General features: G+C 42.5%; 1 protein-coding gene across 1 annotated transcript in view; it reads left to right on the top strand.

The window, feature by feature from the left end:
* MTCL1 (microtubule crosslinking factor 1) overlaps nucleotides 1-10,094 on the top strand; it is an 88,624-nt gene extending 78,530 nt beyond the window's left edge. Inside the window, exons 12-14 of the mRNA XM_062488203.1 lie at nucleotides 1,820-1,851; nucleotides 3,473-5,027; nucleotides 8,545-10,094. Coding sequence (XP_062344187.1) covers nucleotides 1,820-1,851; nucleotides 3,473-5,027; nucleotides 8,545-8,583 — 1,626 coding nt within the window. The 3' untranslated portion in view covers nucleotides 8,584-10,094. The remainder of the gene's footprint in view (nucleotides 1-1,819; nucleotides 1,852-3,472; nucleotides 5,028-8,544) is intronic.
* Nucleotides 10,095-25,161: the final 15,067 nt, after the last annotated feature.

Genomic DNA, 25,161 nt, shown 5'->3' with positions numbered 1-25,161 from the left:
GTAAGTGAGATGAGATGTTAAAAAAATAGTTATTCATCAGCAAAGTACCTACCCTGAAGTCACACCATAAAGCTATATAGGTATAAAACACAGTGCTAAAAGGTGACAGTGGAAAATGGTGAATGAAGTCTGTGTCTTCCACCATGGCAGGCTTATTTTCATCAGTTCCAGGTCTTCATAGTTTGTTTACATTGTTTCTGAATGAAACCAAGCCTCCCTGTCCCCAAATGCTGGTACAAAACTAAAGAATTGAGAAATCAAGTTCTTTGAGAGGAAGAAGAGAAAAAAAGATGAAGAGAGGCAAGAAATGGGACTGCCTTTTTTATATAGCTGTAGGTAGCTCTGTGTTCCAGTTAGATTTTCTTCCTTTAGTGCCATAAGTGTATTGTTGGCAGTGAAGGATCCCATATTTATTATTTTTTAGCTTTTTTTTTCATACATGTCCAAGTGCTCAGGAAAGAATGTTGGTAACACTATCAGGGAACTAAATTTTATGGCTAATTTTAATTGCTGTTCCCATTCTTTCAAATTCAGTCTGATTTTTGGACAAAAATTCTCTCTTCCCTTTTCAGATGTTACCACCATTAACAAAAGGTTGGGCAGCAAAATTTGTCCTTAGTGATATTTGCATAGCTTCTTTCCTTCAAAACATGTTTTAGGGAAACCTGGGCAAAATAATTTTCCCTCAGGGGGTCTGCTGAAGCAAGATTGATTGGAGTTTAATGAGTGGCTTAACATAGGATGCACAGAGGCAACTGCAGCTTGCTGGCTCTACCTTCCACTATATTTTCTTTTTGGTACTAGCTGAAATAGAAGTCACTCCAGCCTTCACCCTGATTATGCATTCAGTTAGGTCAGATTTACTGTGCAGTAAGTCCACTGAAGCTGCCGACCTTATTCCAGAATTATACCTCAGTGAGTGCAAGGAGGATCAGTTTACTACTATTTTTTTTTCCCTTGCCCGGGATAAATACAGGAAAGGTATTTGCTAAGTTAAGCAATGCTGTTTTTAAACAATCCCAATTAGAAATACACTTTTGGTAATGTTCTTGATTTCACGATGCCAAATGTTTGGCACCAATGCTCTTTTTTTTCCCCCCCAATCCTATTTTGTGTTCCCTGTAGTTTACTAGAAATATAAGTAAACAGTTAGAATAACTGTAGAATAAATCCTTCAGAAGAAGCTATTTAAAACCCCAACTCATTATGGGAATTGTCACAGGGTAGTAACTGCTCTAAACACATCTTAATGCTGTTGGAAAGCTGTAGGTATTCCATCTATGAAACAGGCAAGTCTTCCCACACATTTAACATATCAAGCTTTAGGAATTTCAACTGGTGCCACTTGTTGGTTCCTAGAAAGCCTATAATGAAATATTATGTCAAAGAAACTCAGTTTGTCTTTTATTTCAGCACAGCTAAGCGTCTTGCACAAAGTAGATTACTTTCACAGAAAAAAGTCACTCAAAAATATATAGTCCAAAACAACGTATTGTGGGAAAAAAACACCTATTTTGGCCTACATTTATTTGTGATTGCATGAGAATATAAAAGTTTAAGGCTGTTGTAGATTTGGTATATAGGCTTTACCTGTGCAGTGTGTTATCCTCATGGGATTGCTAACTCTCCTGCCTATGTACAAAGTGAAGAATATTCCCACTGGCTCTTTAAGAGTCTATAGGAGAGAGAAAATCAGGCATTTCTTAGAGACAAACATACCTGGTGCAACTAATGGGAAGTGAATGACAAAATACTCATAAACTAATGCCACCAACACCTTTAGAAATAACTTATCTTGCTTCTTTCTGTTTTCATTCAGGAGGAAGAAACACACAAAGGAAATCTTCAAAGGTGAGTAAAACTTACGAGGGAAAGCCCGGCAAATAATCAACTGCTAGAGCTATAACTCTCTGCACCCAAGCCACAGGCCCAGGACATAGCCATAGCACATCCTAAACAGCAAGCCAGATTAATGGATCTACCTAGGGATTAATTTGTCGCAATATGCTTCTACTCTGATTAATTTGGGCCACATTCAGCTGTCATGCACAAAAATCAAACTCCATGAAAGTGCAAGAAGCTTCAGCTTACAGTGAAATCTATGCCTGCCTTAGCAAGCAGTGCAGTACACACTGCAGACATCAATATATACAGGAAAAATATATACAGGAAAGCACTTGGTGCTGAGGACCTGATATGCTGCTGCATGTCAGGCATATTTTGCTTTGGACTGGTTCTGGTCTTATCCCACAGGTTGAATACCCACCTAACCCTAGAACACATTAGTTGTGCTTCCAGAGAGCATCTTCCAGCTCATTTTCATCCCAAAAGAACAAAGCTTGTGCTCTCAGAGATTGCCCTCCTGATGCAAACCAGAGCATCTGATCAGGAAATATATTTAGAAACCATGCTCACCTGAATCCCTAAGAGAGACACACCCAAACTGCAGCAGGAGATCTTGATTAAAAACTCACACTGTGACTTGGCTGTATCCTCTGGATCACTGATCCATGCAAACCACTGCTTGCTGACTTCTCATCCAGCTTGAGTTACCTTCTTGAACCAACTCTGATAACTACATTCATTTGCATTTTTATTTAGTCCCATTCAAAAATTTTGATACTTTTTTTTCTTAAAACAAAGGAGTAGGATAACTCATCTGAATGTCTGTGATTTGTACAAATTAGTGAAATGTGGGAGAGCAAACAATTCAGCATTATCACTTAGAGATTCCCTTTGGTTAAATTTCAGCATAAGTTCAACTCACCAAGCTAGTTCAATGTAGCAGCATTTCTGCTGGATTTTCCACATCACTGCACACCAGCTGTGTATCCTGGGCAGTCTCAGGAGTGGGGGTGGACTTGATGATTTCCCAGCAGGTCAGAAATACTCTACACTTGCTTTGAAAATGTGCCTTGTATTGTCACAAACAATCATTTCCTGTGAATGGTATAATTCTGAGATTCATCCTACTGCTCCATGTTACAGATATTTGCCAAGCAGTAATCCATGAGAAAGCCCATTAGATACTTTTAATGGCTCATTACAGGTGTTTGTGTTCACAGCTATTTCCAAGATAATAAAAGGGGACTTAAATGAAAGAAAGGGCTGAAGAAAGGAAAACTAGGGAAAGGTTTTTAACACAGAGGGTACCTGGGCACTGGAACAGGCTCCCCAGGGAAGTGGTCATGGTATCAAGCCTGCCAGAGTTCACGAAGTGTGTGCCTGAATTCAGGAATTCTCTCAGGCATATGGTGTCTTTTTTGAGGTATCCTGTGCAGGGCCAAGAGTTGGACTTGGATGATCCTTGTGGGTCCCTTCCAACCCAGGACAGTCTATGATTTGATGACTGAAATGGTTTTATATCTAAGCAGATAGTGAAAGTTGGGTTTCCAGAGTTTGCTGCTGAAAACAAGTTACTCTGTGACAATTCCCAGGCGCCTGAAAGACTTTCTTGTATTCCTCTCTCCAGGGCAATGTCCGTTTCTTCCATGTCCGAATTTCAGCGCCTGATGGATATTTCTCCATTTCTACCAGAAAAAAATTTGCCTTCATCTGGCAGCAAAGATGATATAACCCCTCCTTTATCTCCTGATGATCTGAAATACATCGAGGAGTTCAACAAAAACTGGGATTACAGTAACACTAGGAACCATGGTGGGCCAACTGAGAAGCCTGCAGAGGGCTGGGCAGAAAGGACAGAAATTGGAAAAGCTGGGAATGATACTTCTTCAGATCCGTTCCAGGCATCCTCATGGTACCTCACCACCAGTGTCACTATGACCACCAACACCATGACCAGCCCAGAGCACTGCCAGAAGCAGCCAATGAGGAGTCACAGTGTAACTGACAAAATGGGAGTTCGGGTATTCCACAGCCCACCAGTTGTCCGTAGGTTTGATAACTCAGTGATAGCTGGCAGTGAAGGGAAAAGCCAGGCTGAGCCAGACTTCCTGTTTTCTGTGACCAAAGCTATGGGGAACGTCACTGAGACAAAAGGTGCTTCCTCAGATATGTTTGGAAGGTGGTCTTGTGACCTGGCCAAACATCATAAAGATTTTCTGGAGAACGGTCTTCATCCCATTGAACGTCCTATTTGCACTACTGTGGGTTTTGCCTCACCCTTGCACAGCTTGGAGATGTCCAAGAACATGAGTGATGACATGAAGGAGGTCGCTTTCTCTGTCCGGAACGCAATACGCTCCAATTCCACAGAGCCTCAGTTTAAGGACATGGCGTGCCAAACCAACGGCGTGAGAACGACAGGGACACAGACCACCCAGACCATCAGTGTCGGCTTGCAGACAGAAACCCTGCGCAGTATCACCAGCAGTCCACACAAGTGTCTGACACCAAAGGGGGGGTCCACGCCTGTCTCTTCGCCATCCAGAAGCCTAAGAAGCAGGCAGGTGACCCCCGTCATTGAAAAGGTCCAGGCTAAGTTTGAACGCACATGCTGCTCCCCCAAATACGGCTCTCCAAAGCTGCAAAGAAAAGTCCTTCCCAAATCAGACCAGCCGAATAACCGGACTTTGCCTGGCACACCTCAGAAAGGATTCAGCGAGTCTGCTTGGGCTCGATCAACTACCACAAGGGAGAGTCCTGTCCACACCACTATCAATGATGGCCTGTCCAGTTTGTTCAACATCATTGATCATAGCCCCATCTTTCATGAGACCTTCCAAAAATGCCCCAGATCTGGCAGCCGGTCCAGGTCAGCAGAACCCAGACCAGAACTGGGCACATTGCAGGAGCCATGTACAAATGCCCGTGGCAGATCACCCAGTCCTCTCCGGCTGGGGACAGAGACACAAAAGGAAGAAGGAACTGAGGTGACAAGTATTAGGCAGGACTTATCTGCTCCTCCAGGGTACACGCTCACAGAAAATGCTGCCAGGATCTTGAATAAGAAACTTTTGGAGCATGCCTTAAAGGAAGAGAGAAGGCTATCTTCACACAGCCCACCAAATCTTAGCAATGACAACAGCACAGGAGAAATTGTCAAAGTAGATCCAGGGTCCATAGAGGTAATGAGTTTGTTTGTTTTTCCTCCTATAGCTAAGTGCACTCTTCTTTGAGCAAATGTATTATGAGATCTCTTGCAGTCCTAGTGAGTATTTACAGTGAATATCCTAGTCCTGTCCTGGTACCACCAGCAATTTCCAGTCATGAAACTTTGGATTAGTCACCGAAGAATGCATGAAGGAATTGAATTTCTATGCTGGCAGCTTATTTGGTTTGAAAGCATCCGAAGAGTTTTATCCTTTATGGGATAAAAATGGTTCTTCCCTGAATGGCTAGGATAAGGGTTTTCTGTCACAAAATACACCGTATGTTACAGATGGTCTAGGGACACTAGGTTTGAGTGAATTTTTATGCTGGATGGAAAGGTAGATTATTTCTCCTATACAAGAATGAGTCTTAACAAGTTTGTGTGAAAAATAGTCTCTACAATACCCTGGAGCAAAACTTCAGGGCCTTCAGCATATCTTTTCTGAATGTATCTGATTAAGTTTGGCTCAGGTCTGTGAATGTGATTGAATGGCATGATGTTTGGCACTGACTGTTGCTGCCTCACAAAAATAACAAAAAGCAAAAAATACATATATAGGCATATACCTATTTAGTGTTTAAGAGCTCCTTGCTGATATTTTGTCATCAACAGTGTAACAGTCATATCTGTCTCAGCAAATGTGCCCAGATGTTGGGGGTCAGTCTCAGATGCAACAGCAATCAACAAAAAAAAAAAGGTGTTATGATGGATGAAAGCTTTCAGTTACCAGTATTTAAATCTCCTGTTTCTGGTGAACCTTTGAGAGCAATTGAGAGACTTACTCTTAAGAAGCCTAGAAAAGCTGAATTATGCCCAGGTCACACATGCATATGTTGTCTTTCTGGTACAGTCATGAAAGGGGGTGTGTACTGTTGGTTGGTGACAGTCCCCAGGGCAGAGGCAAGTACTCCTCATCCTCTTTGCCCTGTGCTGCCCCTTTAGTGCCTGTCTTGTGGTGAGCCCTAGCTCCAGGGAAGCAGCTCCTTGATCCCTGCACACTCCATGCATCCACCTTGCCTTTGCTGGGCAGACTCCTACTACTCCTGCCTCAGATACCTCAAAAGGAAAGGTTCAAACCCCGTTTTTTAACTCAATACTTGATGTGAAGTATTTCTGGGGACCTGAGTGCTGAAACCTTTGGTCTGCATTTCACCTTGTCCTATTGGTTTTCAATGTACAGTCAGTTCCCTTTTTGTAGGTACTGCTCAGAGGATGTGATCTTTTTTGCCTAACAGACAGTCTAAACCTAAGGATATATTCCCTATGTGCAATTAAAACAGATATAAGCAGGGAAGATTTTACACCAAAAAAAAAAAAAAAAAGAAACTACATGCACATTATAAATACTAGTGAGAGAAAATGGTCCTTGTGCACAAACCTCAGAGTGAATAAAAGTGGGAAGCAGCTTCATTTATCTCACTTTTTCCAGCTATCTCTGAATTTCATCCTTAGTTTGAAATGCCGGGAATGCATACTGGTCCTTATTAGCAAGTGTGTTGAACTCTGAAGTCCAATTCAGCTTTGCCTTCAAGGTACCCCTGGAAACTCTTGATTTCCTCCTATATCTTTTAACTATCTCAGTAGATTTCAACTATAAATAGATGGATGTCATCCAACATCATCACAAATTGCTGTTGGCAAAACACAAACTATCGACAGTACCTGAGTTAGATGCAGAGAGAGATTTGGGTCAATGCTATTTAGCAAAAACTCATTGACCATCAAACTGGCAGAAAATTACTCCTTTTTGTGAATTCTCAGTATTTTTTGCCTAGTTTTTTAAGTTATGAGCCTTAGAGCTAAGATTAGTTTCTCCTTGCAACTCCTACATGGCTGTTATGACTGTAGTCTAGATGCACAAGTTTTGTTCTTTGGATGGTCCTGGCATTTGTCAGGAATGTGGATTGGAAAGGAAACTGGTGGGCATTCACACAATGAGCTTGGCTTTTCCTAAGTGAGGTGGTGCTCTGGAAAATGTACTCAAGGGAAGCGTGGACTCTCTGCTGAAAAAAAAACACTCACAAATAAGTTTAGACTCTGCAGGTGCCTCGGGTTATTTGTGGATTACCCTGACCACACAAATTATACTTTGTACAAATTCCTCTTAGTACATTCTGTACAAAGCTAGACACAGCTGTTCAGGGAATTATGATCTTGAAGGAGGCAGGTTTGTGCTTGGGGCAGTGCTGAAACAATGCTTCCACCCTCCTGTAGATCCCTGCTCTGCTTCCCTCTCACCTGTTGGTTTCTGGCCAAGTTAAGTGCCCTTCTTACCACCAAATGCCTTCTGGGTTCTGCAGCCATGGCATATTAATGACTTTTAAACTTGCATGCAGCACCTGCTGGTGACTATTCCTTATTTGAGCTTCTTAGTTGTTTAATTTCCTTCTATATTCCTGCTGCAAATATGAAATCTAGTTCATCTATTTATCTATTTATGTAGATGTGTTGTGTGCATGTGAGTGTATATGCATACAGACTAGCAATAACTTTGTGTTTTCAAACTTGCCCAGAGCTGCTTACAAGCAAATTCATAACCACACAGTGTGGCCTACTAGTGTCTTATCCCTAAACCCCTATCTTATTTGCATATCATAGGATTTATATATTTTAGTATTAAAAATGCAGATTAGCATTACCTAACTAACAATGTCAGAGCTTTACAAACATTTTGCTTTTATGACTGGCAAGGGTGTAGATCGTGGAGGTTACACAACAGTCCTGGACTGGGAGTAAGACTCATTTCTGGAGACAACACTTTGAAAGGACCATCCACACAGACCCACAGATGAGAGAGCAGGTGCTGCATCCTCTGCTCGCCAGGGCAAAGCAATTGCCAGAGGCTTGCTGCTGAACCGTTCAGCATGGGAGAGGGAATGTTGAAAATCAGGGAAGGTGTTGTCAGAACTAAAGGGCTTATGGTTAAGCTTGAGTTTCCCATCCAGCATCACTGTTGAAGAGAAACGAGGGACAAAGGTGAGGCAAAGAGTTGTCATGAAACTTGAGCAACATAAGTGTAAGCAACAAAAAGTAGCAGTAATTTTCTTGTTTGTTAAAGATTTCCTAAGCAGAAATGCTCCCTTGAAATCAAATGAAGAAAATAAAAATACAGCTTTATTCCTCTCATAGTAATATGATTTTTCCCTAGCCCAGATCAAGGTTGACAGAGGATAACAGATATCTTTCGCTGCTGAGTAGAAATGTTTGATTTGTTTATTGCTATGTCCACTTCTGAAACTGTGCTAGGATTGTAAAAGGTTGGTTTACTCGCTTCTTTCCTTTCTAAGACTTTTTTTGCTAGTGGCTTTATCTTTTATTTTTGATTATTAGTTTCCCTGTGATAACACTGGTAACATGATCTGAATGAGTAGTAACATCGGGAGACTTCTTCCTTGCTGACATGAAAACTTCACTTAAAAAAAAAATAATCAATTAAAACAGTTCTTTCCAACCTACTTGCTTTCTTTTTCTTTTCTGTCTGTTCTGTCCAGAACCAAACTGTCTTATTAACTGCCCCCTGGGGACTCTAACCCTGCCTGCCTCACTGCTGTAAGTCCTTTCTACCTTGTTTCCAGAGCTTTCCAAAAGCAGTCATTCTAGAACATGTGGGTTAACAGAGGGAAATAAATGACCACAAGTCCAGAGGTATTGGCATGCACCTGATATCCCTGTGGGGTCCTTTATATGTCACAGCCAGAAAGAGTACAGGATAGGAGCTCATCTGCCGTGTCCTGCAGCAGCACAGGCTGTGAAGAGGTCAGAGGTCACACTTAGGGTTTTTTGCTAAGCTTTTAAAAATTGGCAAAATTTAAGACTGACACAAAGATATGCAAAAATGCTGGGGAGGGATTCAGATTTATGATAAACATTTTTTTCATTTCTTTTAACTTTTTTTTTTTTTTTGACAAATGCACGGCACTGTGCAGGGCTTCTGGCTGCCCCAGAGCACCTTCCCTCCAGCTCTGGCTACAGCAGCAGGTGGAAAGGGCTGGGAAGGGAGCTTCAGCACCAGCCTCTGCCTAAAGGCTGAAGTCACCTCTGCTCATTAAGCAATTCTGGGTTCAGTTCTGTCCAGTGGCTGTGGTTGCCACAATAGAGGGAAGACACTGTGAAGACATAAGCTGTGACCATCCATTCTGCCTCAGAGGAAGAGAAAACTGTTTCCTTTCTTTATTAATATAGCCATAGCCATGGTGGCTGACAGGCTGTTTTAGGAAATAGCTAGGAACTGAAGCTGAAATCATCTTTCCCATTTTCAGTGTTCAGGCTAAGAAGTGCTGCCTGTCCACCCACACCCCTGGGCAACTACCAGACTAAATTACCCACAGGTTATTTATTTAAAACAAACAAACAAACAAAAAAAAGAAAAAAACCCAACATTTCTAGCTATGACATCTACATAAATTAAGGGAGGAGGGTTTTTCACAAATCATTCTGCAGTTTCCTTGTCATGGCTGGGTTTCCATCCTGCAGGTGAGGGTGACTGACTCAGCAGCCAGCGCTTTATAAGATTATGTTGCCAGTCACTTTTGGCCCTGGAGCAATATCTATCACCAGCACAGCTTTGTGTGGTGCTGGGCATGTGTACATCACAGATAAGATGAGCTTAACTCTGCTGTTTGGTAAAAGCTGACCAACATCTGCAGGCATGCTGGGGAGAGGCTTTTGAACTGGGATGCAGCAGTGAAAATAAATTTTGTTATCGCTGTGCTAACTCTGATTTACTACTCTGAAACTAGAATAAAGCAGGCAGGAGCAATCAGCACTATAAAGATATCATTTTAAGCCTCCTTTTTGAAAGAGGCTAAGACAAAGCCCACAAATCTCATAGCCTCAATTCACTGTGCTGTGCTGCCCATGACTGTTGCTGCACAGATGGATTTCTCTTAACAAATCTGAGTCTAGTGGCAGCTTTCACAGACCATATGCTGCCCCAGGCACAATGAGATAAGGTGAAGTAAGGACACGCAGTCAATCTTTTTATTATCACCAATTTATACTTCAGCCTTACTTCTGTTTTAGCAAGGGTTGTGAATTTTATGGCACAGAGATGGGGCAGGGGGTGAGGATGCAGAGAGGAGGGGGTGCAGGCTGAAGTGCTCTGCGAGTGCCAAGGGTAGCTGGTCATAGCTCTTTCTCAAGCACTGGTGTGCAGCTGTAGATCACTCCACTGGCTGCATGCTGCCCAAAAGCACCTAGGTTGACCCTTCACTGAGGCTTCCCCAAGTCCAGCAATGCACTCTCTCCAAAACAGATGTCACCAGCTCCATTTCTCATACCTCAACTCTATGTCTTCAAAATTGGTCTTTCTGTCCTATTCAAACATTCATGTTTGGTCTTCCACTGCAATTGAGAAGTTCAATGTCGTATCACCTTGTTTGTTCACTGTCAATCACATCATGTTACCTACTCCAATATTCTCCACCCTTAGTCACTATTCTCCTCCTCCTCGTGAAACCATGTGCTGAATCCTGGCCTCCCTGCTGCCTTGGTATCCCTGAGCCTTGCTGTGGCAGAGTTTTTCCTTTGCATTGTATCAGTTTCTTTTCTCTCTCTTCATTTATCACCAGTTTGCATTCTGACTTTGTTTTTTATTTAACTCTCCTGTACATTCCAGTGACTGCTGCTTGGTGTACACATTGCTAGAGGTTGGCAAACTGCTCTGATTTGCTTTTATAAATTGCAAAGCATGCAGTGAAATTCAGAAGTTTGTCTTTGGCCCTATGAGGCAGATTTATTTTCACAGTCACTCATCTTGATGTAGGGAGCATTCAGAGCAAAGCAGGAAGTGCAGCTGTACTTTGAGCAAAGTCCATGAATATTAGAGGCATTACCAACTTAGTGCCAAGGTGAAAAATCACAACTACAGATTGTTTCTAATTGCAAAGGCAAGCTAACCGAGCCAGAACAGTGGAAACTTGGTGAAGGAATAAAATTTCCAGTTTCTTCTGTTTCTGTGAATGTTGCCTTCAACATACAGTACCTCTGAATTCTGTAATTCAGGCTTCAGCAGCTGGCAGTTAGACATGGTGTTCCAGAAAATGAAATCTGAAGGTAAGCCTCATCTTTAACCCAGCTGGGGATCGTAACCACCCCTGAAGTCATTATTCTGTGCTAAGTAGTCTCCTGCACGTCAGTCTGAATTCTGAAGGAGATAAAAAGGAGACGGGTTGATTTTTCACCCCTCTTGCAAATGCCAAACCTGGCCTTTTTATGCCCGGTCAGCACTTAGGAGTAAAGTACTGAATAGTGGATTTTCCTGAATTACTATGCAAACATACTTTTCAGCCCTTCTCCTTCTAGCACAAGGAGAAATAGCAATTGAAAGTTTGTCAGCTACTCCAACACACCCTCTTTCTTTCATTGTCTCCTTACCTGTTCCATAAACCGTGGACACACATGCAGATACCTGGAGCCCACACACGGCCGGGTGCTCGCTGCTTGCTTTCATCCCGCGCAGTGACACAATGCTTAGCTTTAGCTCTGTGGTTTTGTTTCTTAATTCTTCCTGCATCCCAGTGCCAGTCACTAACCGCTGTTTTGCTCTCTTGGCCGCCAAGGAACTGCCTTGTTCTGCACTAGCCCCGTCCCTCCAACCCTGCTTCTCCCGGCCAGAGAGACCAGCGAACCGGCGCCCACCGTCACGATGGGCCTCACATTCCCCTACTGCCTCACAGTCACAGTCCACCGGAGACCTGACGTCCTCAGAGGAGCGTGGAAGCAAGGAACCGCTGGCAGAGACGCCCAGCCAGGGAGGCGAGCCAGCCTGACTCCACACGGGAACAGGGTGGGCCACCGCTCGCCTCCGCCAGGTCGCCCGCCAGCCGTCTCTGCCACGAAGGAGGGAGGTCTGCTTGGAGAGGTCAAAGAATGTTCTCAGACACAGCTGCTGAATGTCCGACCTGGGAAACAGAGGTGTTTCTAGAATGAAACAGTTAATGTGCCTGTAATAACTTAATTTTTTTCATAGCTGAGAAAACTATTTTTGTCTCCATCTTTTCTACATACAGTATATTAACAAAAACAAACAAAAAAAAGGGTTAAAATGATATAAAGTAAGATTTAAAATAAAATGTAAATTAAGTTTTAAGGGAATTTGAATACCTGCTCGCGCTCTCTCCAAATAATGACTGCCTTTTGGTTATATTTGCACTGTTACGTTTTCAGTTTTGGTTTTGGGTATTTTGGTTTTTTGTTTTTTTTTTTTTTTAATTTCATGTAAAACTAGGGTCTTAAGTTAATTTTATTCTATTTTAATGTCAGTGTTATCGGTTTTTAAAGGTAAGGTTCTTAAAGATGCTTCAACTGTCTGAAGCGATACCTTTTAAGTAGTGAAGAAAGCCATTAAGCTCGTTCACTAGACTTGTAATTAATTGAGATGGAGGGGAATACAGGTAAACACAAGTAAATGTGTAAAAAAAAAGAGAAAAGAATGCCTCAGAAAGTCTTACAGAGTTAGCTGTAAAATACACCTACAATACTTGACTTGCATGCCTCTGGGTCCTCGCACTTTAGTGCATGTACATACTGCTACTGTACCATCACATAAATGTGAGTCAATCTGTTTCACTGTAATATTGTTGTGGATTTACCTGTACTGTACTTTTATTGTTGGTATTCTTGCATTGACTATACAAAAAAAGAGTTTTTAAATTATTGTCAGCAGTTCAACTGGCTATGTACAGCGTTTACTGAGAACTTCCATCATTTTGGAAAAACCATGGAAATCTCTGGGCATACTAAATTGTAACTGGTCTTGTTTAAGAGTCTGTTGGAGACCATGTGAAGTGGAAATAAAACCCTCAGTATTTACAAGCTGCTCGAGTGCTTCATAATGTTTTTTTTATGACAGTACTTCCCAGGTTCATTTAACTGGGGGAAATAAAAACTCCCAAAGTCCTCTTTTATTCATAAGGGAAGAAAAAACTTCCTTATATGAAATAAATCACAGCAAAACCAAAAATTATGCTGTGTTCCACAGACTCCTGTGAACACTGGCTTAGACCGTGGGAAGTTCCTAAATTTCCTCCCTGAACTCCACATAACATCTACACACACAGATTGTAGGACCCATCTTCTCAGTTTCTCTGAGGTCCTATGGCTTGCTGTTTTCTCACTCACGGGAGTCAAAACCAGACAACTAAATGGAACACCAGAAATATGACATGTCCAGTATTAATCTAAGCTCATGTACCATCTGCATTACACACAGAGACCAATAAACAGGGCTTTTGTAAAACTGAAGGATAAAAACAAGAAGAAAATGCAGCCAAGAATTCACACATCTGAGAGGTGGAAACCTCTCAAGCTACTTTGCCTAGGACCATCTGTTTGGCCACATGCTTTCTCTGGAGCCCCAGAACTGCTCTGACTAGTTATCCCATTGCTGAACTGGCTCATTCCTGTTCTGTTTCCTTAGCTGAGGTTTTCTGAGGCTCATTTGTTGAAGAGCACCATCTGGGTTCCCTAGAAGCCTTCCTGGTTAGCTCTGTCAAGAAATAAGCCCCTCACATCCCGTCCTGCTGTGTCACAGCCAGCTTTCTAGGAAGTTTAATTCAGCTGTCGGATAAGAACAAACTCCCTATCTCCCAAATCACAGCCAATTTAGGTCTGATTTCTCCTGTATCAGGTCTGGCTGTGGCTATTGACCCAGGGTTAAAATGTCCAGCTGTGGGTCATCATTTAAAAAATGGCCACTTAGCCAATGGACAGTGACTGAACAGTACTGTTCGCTAATGGCTCCTGGTTCCACAGTCAGAGCAAGGGGTGTCCAGTGCCAGTGGGGAGCAGCAATAGTCAGGTTACTGATAGCTGCCTTCCCAGCAGTCTCAAAGCCTACTGCTAGCCTTTTTCATGAGTTAAGTATAACGCCCAAGTCTGAATGCCTAAAATTTTCCATGGTGGACACCCTGTTTACTTGAAAATCTTCCTCCTGCAACACATTGCTGAATTGTTGCACTAATTTTGGTTTGGGAGTAGAAGGAGGAGCATATGCATGAAATATTTTGAAGGTGAACTGCAAGAGTCATGATGGTTGTTGGAGAAGACTAAGCCACAACTGAAAAATCCTTGTTTGTTTTCAAAAATTGCCAATAGTAGCTTTGCAGGGATAAGGGGGAGGTTGCTGCTTCCTTAAAAGCTATTTCTCCTTGATGAAGCAATTGGAAGTTGCAAATGAACAAGCCATGTTGACAACCAGTAAGTAAAAATTATGTTCTATTTCTTGCAGCTGTAATTTTTTTTTTGTTGATGCACCAGAAAATTCAGGGCACTAATCTGTTACTTTGATGGCAGGAGATGGTATTTGCCTTTCAAGTCAAGGATACACCAGTTTTCAGAAATAGCTGCTGGCCATCCTGAAGATCTGTGAGCATAAGCAGCTGCCTGTGACTTGACAGGTAAAGTGCTTCTGATACAGAAGGAATCACTAAAAAAAAATGTGAGAGAGCAAGCAATGGCAAGAAGAAGGTTAAGCACAAATAGAGATTCTGTGGGCAATCTTAAAACGAATTACATTCATTAACCATAATCTTCTTTCTAGTCTAATTAGTGAATACAGTGACATCAAGAAATATCCTAGGTTTCTACTGGCTCTTTGGAAACAACAGGGCTTTAATCTTCCAATATAGCTGCTGGTGGGTTTGGGACATTCCTACCCACCTTCACATCATTCCATCATGCTCCATAATTATTTGCATAAATCATAAAACAAATGACAGGTCTCTAGTCCATCCGAAGTCCTTTGAAAATCTTCTGAGAGAAAATGAAAAGCCTTTATAGAAAGGCTGCAGCTCAGTGTCTGTGGGGTATCCAAGTTATTGTTACATGAATAATCAGGGCAGAAGAAGCCTCACAGATTAGCACACAAGTTAGTGTAAGGGGATGTGAATACATGTGTCACAGCTTTGTTTGGTAAGGCTGAAATAGCTAGAGTCCACCCAGGGGTTTGTGGTGCCAGAGACAATGGCCTTGGGATACCACCTGCTCCTGCAATACAGAGGGGATCAGGAGCAGGACTGTCACCTGTGGCATCCCTCCGAGTCCAGGCAGCTTTTGAGGCGGCTGTAGCACCCCAGGGTGATGGGGTATCCCTCATGTCACAACACTGATGTGTCCATGTGGGCACCATGAGGAGGAGAAGTCACCCCTTTCTCCCACTTTACTTCCTGCCTCTTCACACTCACCTGCCCACAGTGGCAATGGTGCACGGCCTCTTAACTCACTGACACAAGGAAATACCCAAAACAGGACAAGCTGGCAACATCACACCTGTGTTGTGCTCAGAGCTGGGAAAACGACCAGGCTTGGACCACCCTTCCCCACTGCGTTTTTCCCTTCAAATCCTCTTCTGCACAGAGGGAATCTCTATGACCATACAGTGCCCCAAGGCATGAATTTTCACCTGATCCTTCCTTTCCTGAGTATCAGAGCTACCAAGCTCCTCCATGGTCTCTTTGGAGGTATCCCATTTCTTGTTAACTTCCTGTTCCCCAGTTTTGACTTTGTTATATGTAAACCATTGCAACCTGATGGAGTATTACTAGGCTGCTGAGTACATATAATTTTCATACAAAATGATAGCTAATGTCTTCAGTCTACACATAGCCCAGCCTGCTTTGCAGAGAGGCTTAATAGCTTTGAGCAAAGTCTGCTTCCCTTCCCTGTTATCATCCTCTTATCCATCATGTGGGAGTATGAGACATGATGCCTTTCAGGTTTGGGTGAGAATGTTACTGCCTTGCCATGGACGTCTCTAGAATAAAAGATTAGCGTCTTTTATTGCTGAAAACCACTTTTTATTCCCTGTCAGGGCAGATTTAGGACTTCTCTCATTATTCACTCTTCTTTTTTTGGTGTACAAACACTTTCTGGAGGCCAGTCTTATCATCCTCTGAAAAAAAAATATGTGAGAAATCCTGAGAGCACTTGATTTGGGCAGGATTTCACCAATGAGGGAGGAACCCGTGGGCTGCTCAGCAAAGTCAGTGCAGACTCTCATTGTGAAACTGGCCTGAAGAAAAGTGATGATCCATACTGAGCAACTGTTTGGAGCCAAGCTGGGGCTGGGGCTTCACAGGCCCAAAGTAGCTCCTCAGAAGTCCCTGGTTTGACAGTCAAGTCCCTGGTTTTACAGCCATCACTTGCAGGTTAGAGCTGCAGGAGGTCAAGAGGTGGGGAGCAGAATGTTCCCTTTCTGGGGACAGGGCTGGGGAGCCCAGGGTGGTAGGCTGAGGTCTGAGGAAAGAAGGTCACAGGAAAAGGAAAAATCAGTGTACTTGGTGCTGCAAGTAGGTGCATATCTGAATGAGGGGAAGAAAGAAGGTGGTTTGGATATTGAGTTTTATATGTCTCTAGATGGCAACAAGCCTGGCTGAGCAATGTAAGCAGATACTGCCCTAAAAGGGAAGAGTGCTGTTAGGCCATGAAATGTGAATCCTATTAAATCTCAACAATAGCAAATAACAAGTTTTGTTTTGCCCTTTTAAATCCCTAGGTTGTTGTTTGGGTTTTTTTGTTTTGTTTTGTTTTGTTTTTTTGTCTGTTTGTTTTTAAACTGTAATTGTGTTTTTTAATTTCTACGGTAAGACTTTAGAATACATTTACACACAAAAATGTCATGGACTCAGGTACTCTCCTAATCCTCCTCCTGCTCCTCTCTCCCAGTGTGATCCCTCTGGATTAGTCTGCAGAGGAGAGAGCTGAGTGCAAATGGATAAGCTCATCCCACAGGCTTTGCTCAGCAGGCACCTCTTTCTCACTAGTCTGGTTGGAACCAACCTGGCTCAAAAATATTAAGCCCTGCCATAATGGAATAGGGCATCATTTTCCCCTTTTATATAGGAGATGAGCAGTCCATACATTTTAGCTAGAATTCAAGAATTAAATGCAATTCAAGAATTGCATTGTTAAGTGCTTAGCAATTCAGAAAATAAAAATCTCATTGATTTTCTTCTCAGGGAGGAGACTTAAGCAACTAAAAACATTTGGGGAACTTTTACCACAAATGTCTGACTACAGCTTCAGCATGTTTGCCTTCAAAATACAGCCTCATTTACTGATGTTGTCTAGGAGAAGACATGTATTGTGTTGTTCCTCATTGCATTTTCTCCACACTGCATTGGCAGGACTGAAAAAAATCCACTTTGCATATATGAATGAGAGGAAGAACAATAAAGGCCATGATTTTTCCACAGCTATTTCCATGACAAAACCAAAGACTTTGGAGTGAGAGGGAGTTTTCTTACTACAATGTCACTGTGGTTTGTAATGGAAATTTCAAACAAACAAACAAAAAAAAGTCCTGGCTTCACGAATTATTTGTGTTCCTCTTAGTCTGTGATGCTTCTGACAACACCTCTGCTTCACTATGTACACATAAAAATGTAAGATAAATATGTTGCACAGGCATTTTAGATGTATTACAAGTAGGTTCTGATGTGTATTCATATTAGACAATTTCTTTTTAAGTAATAGGACCATTAAATAGTTGGAAGGAAAACAGCAATAGAAAGTTGGAAAAGACAGAGTCCCTGGAAACCAACACCCTGAACTGTGTTTAGTAAACAGTGAATCTCATTCTGATTTCCTGGGGAGCTTCCCCAGACCTGTGCTTTGGCATTAGCAAACCTTGAGTGGTGTTACTTTCATGCGAGGACAAACACAAAGGGACAAACCTTGCCTGTCTATAACACGACAGCATCTCTCAGAAGCAGTCCACATTTGAGTGACAGGGAAACTCCAGCTGATGAGCTGCACTGTGTTGTGCTTTTCCCAAAAAGCCCCAGAGTCTTCAGGACAGACTGACTTGCCAAGCCATGAGTCCTGAAGAGCCTGAAGAACACAGTGACACACAGTGGAGGAGACATGGTGGGACACTATTCTCTGAATTATGCAACATTTTTCACATCAAGAACAGAAGCAAAATTATTCAGAAACTGCAGCACTATGGGATGACGCCTCCTCAGGTATGTGGGTTACTTTTACTCAGCAAATAATTAGTGCATCTTCCTAGCACAGAGCTAAATAATTTAGCTCTTAGAATTTCCCCACTTAAAAGAGTCTGCCTGAACTCTTGGTCAGCAGATGTGGTTTAGGTGACCAGCAGCCCCCCTGATCAACATCAGTTCTCCATGAAGAACTGGGAGAACCTCCATCACTATGGACCCTGTCTCACAAGCACCACTTAGCCCCTGCCAGCTCCCAGAACCAGAACTGGTTTATTTAGCTAGTCCCACTACCAGGGTTTCTGGTTTCTCTGACAGGAGTTAGTTACCCTGAAATCATCCCAGTGCAAGTACAGAATATACTTCTGGTGCTGGTTCTTCAGGTTAGGCAGAGGCAACTCTGAAACTCAAATGCAGCCAGGATGGGGAATGGAGTGAGGAACTAGACCACTGTTACCTAAGGCCACTTCTGACCTGAATGGTGAAAAAGAAAACACACCACCCTATACCAAAATTAAATTATCATTTGAGCTACTTAGCAAGTTAACTAAATTGACTGTGACCTACATACCAGAAAGCTTTGGATATGTGGAAATGCTTCTTTCCATGGGAGTCAGGTCACTGAGTAAAATCTAGTTTAAAAATCCACATGCACTTTTCTGAAGCCTCTATCAATCTTGCCGCAGAAACAGCCAATCTGAAGAAGCAGTAGGACATTTTTAAAACTTGACATCTATTAGGTCAGGCCTGCAATGGTTTTAGTCTCTTATCAGGGTAGCAGACAATGCTGACAGATGAACTGATTAGGCTTGGTGCGTATTGCAGTGCAGACACAATAATTACAGCCTAGAAACAATCATTTAAACAGAAAATAATATATTACATGCAAAAGGTTCATTGCCAGCTGCCTAGAGGCAGCACCTCCACAGCTTCTATGCAGAACTAAAACACATCAGGCAGCATACTGGGCATTAAATCTTTCTAAAACTACATCAGCTAAAGACCAACAGCTGATGTAGTCACAGAAGATGACACAATTAAATATATATACTGAAAACAGTCTCCTAAAGGAAGATGGAAAAAGAAGCATAGATTTGTCTGTCTGTCTGTCTGTCTGTCTGTCTGTCTGTCTGTCTGTCTGTCTCTCTGTCTCTCTGTCTCTATCTTTAAGACAGAAAGCCTCTTTTATCTTTTTATATCTAGCAATGCCTATGTGTATATACAGGGGTAACACCAGACCCCTAATAACAGACACTTTGCATGGTCTATAAAGGGTCCTTTTCCACAACAGGGTGGAAGAGATGTTCTTTAGACCAAATAGACTTTCAGAGCCCTCTTAGTATTGTCTTTTATCCCATATCAGCATCACACAGCTTTTAACCACAGACTGCTGCAAACCTGGTCTTTGGAAATAGAGTTGCCACATAGTATTTGCTCTGCTGTTTTTAAACAGTATTTGTGTGCAAAAGCTCAGCTCAGATTAAGAAGAGAAATACAATACAGAGCTTTAAAGATAAGTTAAATGGACAGTGAAAATTGGCCTTTAATCTGCTTAGGAAGTCTTTGTGATTAAAGTCTAGCAATTTTTTCGGTGCTAATGAGGGACTAGGCAAAATGGTCATTGAAGAAATGTCTGGGGAATAGCATATAAGCCATTGGCTGGTGTTGTTGTTTTCTCTTTTTTTTTTCTAAATCATTTACTTTGATAAATTATGGATTCTCTTCTGTATCAGCTTGATCAGATGGAGCATACAGACACAATCAAAAGATTCAGACACAGTCTTTCAATCTCCATCACGGTGAGTTCCCTTTTTCCAGCAGGCATCTGAGTGTACTACCACGTAAGCAAACCTCCTTTTGATGCATGTTTTATGCAAACAAGCCTTTGCTTTAGGGAGCAGCAGGCCACGAGCTGGCACATACATCAAACAGCATGCAAATCCTTCCCCACCAAAGACATGGTTTATAGCATGCCATCAGATTGCAAAAATGTAAAACATCTGACAAATTCTGTAGGGCTACAGCACGATGGCTCTTTAGAACAGGCAGGTATTGCTTTCACAGAGCAGATGTTTTACAAAACCTACCCTGGTACACCTATACCCTCAGCTGTATATTCAAAATCCATAAGAAACAGCAATTAATAATCCAAATGCTTTATGGGTTAGAAAGCAGGGGGAATGGACATAAATTTCAGATTAAACCAAGTTAACTGGAGTTTAGATTATTGCCTGATTTTCTGGCAACGAGTTTTAGCAGCAAGATAAAAAAAATATTAAGAAGGCACTAGTGTTCACTGGGAGGTTTTGGAAAGTTCAAGGACCACCTGATTGGAACAGCTGCATTGCATGGGAAGATATCACTTGAGGTAGAGATCTCAGTTATCCCAGTGTTTTCCAAACAAGAAATGGGAATGAAACATCATGTCCCAAATTAAATCAAAGAGGTTTTGTGTGCTCACCCCCTCTGAAAATGTTGTTATTAGAAACAGACACCTGAAAATAATTTTCCCTCTTCTTCTCAGTCCTCCCACTCTTACCACTTCAGTATTTGAACACTACCATGCTGTGGTTTAATAAGCAGCATGACTAACATCTGTCTCATAATGTACTTGCTCATCCTCTGCCTCAGGAGAGACCTGTGTGCACTGGAGATTGCTTTTCTTATGCATACACACCGAAAAATATGTAATTACACAAGCACACACACGTCCATGTGAGTTTGTCAGGGAGTGCAAGAGGAAAGCAAACATGGCTCATACCTCGGGCAGGCAGTGCTGGGGTTAGCTCTGAAAGAATGGGGAGCTCAAGGATTAGGAGAGCCCCCAGGAGGGGCTGCCCAGACACATCTCACCCTTCTCCTGGATACCCCACAGCTGTGTTGGGAAGGTGTTCATTGTCTTCAGCAGCATAAACAACCAGACACTCCTGGTGACCAGTGTGACTGAGTGGTTACAGAAAATTTGGAGTCTTACATGAGTTTTAGCTGTAGCAGCTACATACAGTACCCAGTAATGTGGATCCAAAGAGCTTGACCAATTATCATATACCAGTTTTGAGGAGTTTTCTCTGTATTGCAACATTTTACTGGGAACTTGTTTTTATAGTAGTGTCTGCTGTGCTGGAGTGACCTGTAGAAGAAGAAGAAGCCATTTCCTTAGTACAGGAAGAAATTGTGTTACTAATTAAATGTGAGCAGGTAGAGGCAGGAGAAAGGAATTTCTTTGTCTCTCTGTTTTTGACAGTGAGAGAAACATATTTACTTTTGGAGCTTTTTGGAACTTAGCCTCTTTGAATAGGGAATATCCATAGCCATTCAGGAAATACATTAATGCAGTAGCCATACCATGCAAGAAATTATCAGCTTCTAGTTATTGTCATAATGCAGGCTGTGCCCCATGACTGAAGACAGGAATACTCTTGCCATTTTTTCTAGATGTGTATGCTCTCTGTGAAGATTAATTTGTACTTCCTTAACTTGTATAGAAAATCCAGCAGTGGAAATGGTACTAATCCAGAGAGCTCAGCAAGTCTGAGCAGGAGGGGTACTAATCCAGCATCACAGAGAAATAAATGACAGCAAACATAAGAAACTGCAACTGCTCATCTAAATTCCAAGGGCCAAAAAGAACTCAGCAGGAATGTGTCTGCCAGCCTGTTTTGTATGTACCTATCTGAATTTTTATACTGGCTTCCCTCTCAGGTTCTATATGAGCTGAGGCAGTGCTTACACAGCCATTTGGTTCTTGGGAACATATGGAAGTTTGTTTGCTCTCTTGTGATGGTTGCTGTTCTTCCAGATGAGAAACTGAGGCATTTAGATGCCTCAGTTTAGATGCCACGTTAAATAATTTATTTAGGGAGGTGCAGTAGGGCTTGGAAAACACCAAGTTTCTGCTCCTTACTAGGCTGCATTGACTACATGAGGTTGCCCTTCCAGTGGATCAATGGCAAGGTTTAATGAAAGTTTCCACATCCTGTGAGTTTCTCCATGCAGCAAGGGGCCATCAGACTAGAGAAGGTGAGCCTGCAGGAGGAGAGCATACCCTGGTGTTATGGAGCTGGTGTCTTAGCATTGCCAAATAACTTAGATGATAAATTCCTTAAGGAAGTTACTGAGCCTCATGTCATGTTGCCTAAAGCTTCACCAGTGAGAGCAGACAGAATATTACAGCCACAGACATGACCTCAAGCTGCTGTCCACCTGGACTGGATTTCTCTGGGCTGTACCTGTTCAAGGCAAAACTGTTCAGAGACCAGCTCTGGGTGCTGCTGGGCTCCCTCCATGACAAGAGCAGCTCTGTCTGCAAGGATCTTGGCCATGGGCTTCCCATTACTGCCTCGCTCGAGCTCCTCAGAGGCAGAGGAGAGAACCTGCCTCCCACCAGGCTGCTCTGCTGCACTGTTGGCACACAAGGGAGAGTGAAGCAGGATAAGCAGGGCAGCTGGAGTGGGTGTACCCACAGATCAAAATCCATTTCTATTTCCTGCTTTTGCCACAAAGGACAGCACAAAACAGTCATAAATACAACATTTTAACTGTTTTCCTAGCACTCAGAGTGTGAAATATGCAAGTTCCTGAACTACAATCATGGAAAATACCTTTCAGTTCAGCCGACATCTTTGAGGGTTTCTTGGGAGTTGCAGGTGGCACTCTGCCATACAGAGGGATTTAAACACAAATAAGAACTGGTCTCAGTGGTGAATGAGGAGCATGGATCCTTACAAAATATGCTGCTTGCAGGCATGTCACAGACTGACCATGACATCAGTCTCAAAGGTGGTGCTGGCCTCCTGCCACCACTCAGCACATCTAAAGGCCAATTTGGCAAGGAGCAGGACATGGTGAGGAGCTGTTTGTACAGCAAATATGGCATTGCAGCTTGAGAAAATGAAATCTAGTATCACCTTGAACCATTTCTTTATGCTTCCTGCACTGAGAGTGGGACTAGACCTGAGTTTAAAGCAAAAAAAGGAAGGAAAAAAACAAAAAGGTCAGTGTCTTGGACAGTCAGCTTTGTTTAATGTCACTTTTAGCCCTGGTGGATAGCACCAGGTTTTCATCTGTGCCTGCTTATCTGTGTCCAGAAGCTTTGCTTATGTTCTTTTGTGGTGGGAACCAGCATAGCAAAGCAGCTGGGACAGGCTTTTATTGTGCTGCTGAAAGAGCCCTCAGTACCTGCAGAGCCTCCTTCCCAGCTCTGTCTTTACTGAGCACATCAGGGCCCGGCATATGAAAGGAGGATCCATGTAGTGCCTGTTGTCTGCTGAGCACTGTGAAACCACTCAGCATCGACTCTCTGGGCACAGGATTCCTCTAGAGGGAAATGTGGCAAAACTGTTCTTGGAAATCCAGTGCTGTTCTCGGAAATTAGTTAAGTTTGCTGTTAGCAGCATCAAAGCATCAAATTATTCCTTCACACATTCTCAATAAGAGCAGGGTACAATTTTAAAAGACAAAATGTTCTAAATAATCCTGGTATGTTTATGGCTGAGCAACTATGGCATCCCATCTTTTGCATCAAGAAGAGGAGCCTATTTTCTGCCTGAAAATTTGAGGAGGGCAGAAAGATTGTGGGTTTAGAATATTGTTCATCATTACACATAATTTTGCTCTGTTTATTAATAGTTTATTTTTCTCCACTCCTCTCAAATGTCACCCTCATATTTCTTCAGAATTTTCCATTGAAGTTTTAAGCATTCAAATTATGGATAGAAAACCAAGGCAGACGTGCAATGTTACAGATTGCATCTTCGTCTCCTCGTGTGATTCAGTAACTCTGGCCAGTTACTTTGCTTGGGCCTAGAAGTAGTGGTAATTCTGTAATTTCTTCACAGAACTCAGCTTCCCTTTCTTTTGTGGTCTTGGGCCCCGATTCTCCATTCCCCATGTACATAAAGCACATGAGGGATTTAGCAAGGAAGAGGATATGGGATCAGGCCCTGGCAGCATGCAGAGTATAAAGAAATTGGCTCCCACTGGGCCCCCAGCTGTCAGCTTTTGTGGGTCTGTGGCTCTCACAGCAAATCGATCCCAGTGCCAGAGCCCAGAGGCAGAACCCACTCCCTGCTCCTGCTGAGCAGCAGTGTAAGGGCAGGACACCAAGCTGCTTGGGCCTGAAGGATGGCATTTCATGGTGCCTTTGAGACTGGCATCCAAACTACTCATCAAAGATGTCATACTACATATTACATTACATTTGAAAGGAAGAAAGCTTACCTAAGCTGTGCTAAGTGTCCAGGTAAAAAACAAACTGAACAATCCTATGTGTGGGTGCATCTGAACCCTGTAGCTTAACTGGCATTACTTGATAAAAATGAACAGCACAAGGATTATGGTGATGGAGGAGTACTTCTGCCTTCACAGGCTGTGCAGACAGCTGAGGAAGCTAGGAACTCAGCAGATACCTTCACCAGCACCTGCCCCTCCTCCCAGAGACCTCCCTCTGTCCATCCACAGTTGCATCCATCTCTCACTTTCTGACAGAACATCAGTGACTCTCATTCTAAGCAGTTTCTTACTTCCAGTCAAAGTTTCAGTTGTTGTTCTATTCCATTCTTTACCAAAACACAAATGTTTCAGATCCAGACCAAGACCCTGGCTTATGCCAGACATTTTTACTGATTTTAAAACTTTGATCAAAAAAACATTGCAAGGCTTGATCCTCCTGGCAGCTTCTGAAGACATTTACATCTATGTAAAATAGCCCATGGATGAAACTCTTTGCAAAAAATGACTCTGCTAGTTGCACTGAGCTCTGCCAAAGTGACTCAGGCACAAAGGGCAATCCAGATACTTTGACTTGGTGCCATTTCTGTGCTCCCTGTGAATAGGAGAATGAGAGACCAGAGCACTGCCAGCCACATCTGCAGGAGCCCCCTTACATATAGAGAGCAGAGATTGCCTAAGAGTCCCTTTTCTTCCATTCCATTTCAAAATATACCCCTAGGTACAATTCTTCCCCTGATTTTCATCATCGTTAAAATCTTGGATTTTGCTGAGAGGTATTTCAGAGTCAGAATCAACTTTTCTGACTTTTAAGGCTTCTTGTTCCTGTCTCCTACACTGTTCAATGTGTAACAGCCTTGCAGTCATGTTATACTCCAGATAGCAATAAAAATGAAGATAATGGTAAGGATATATGATAATACACTGCAACAGCAA

Source organism: Cinclus cinclus, chromosome 1 (genome assembly GCF_963662255.1).
Source record: "Cinclus cinclus chromosome 1, bCinCin1.1, whole genome shotgun sequence".
Lineage (NCBI taxonomy): Eukaryota > Metazoa > Chordata > Aves > Passeriformes > Cinclidae > Cinclus > Cinclus cinclus.
This window is presented reverse-complemented; position numbering and strand designations above follow the sequence as displayed.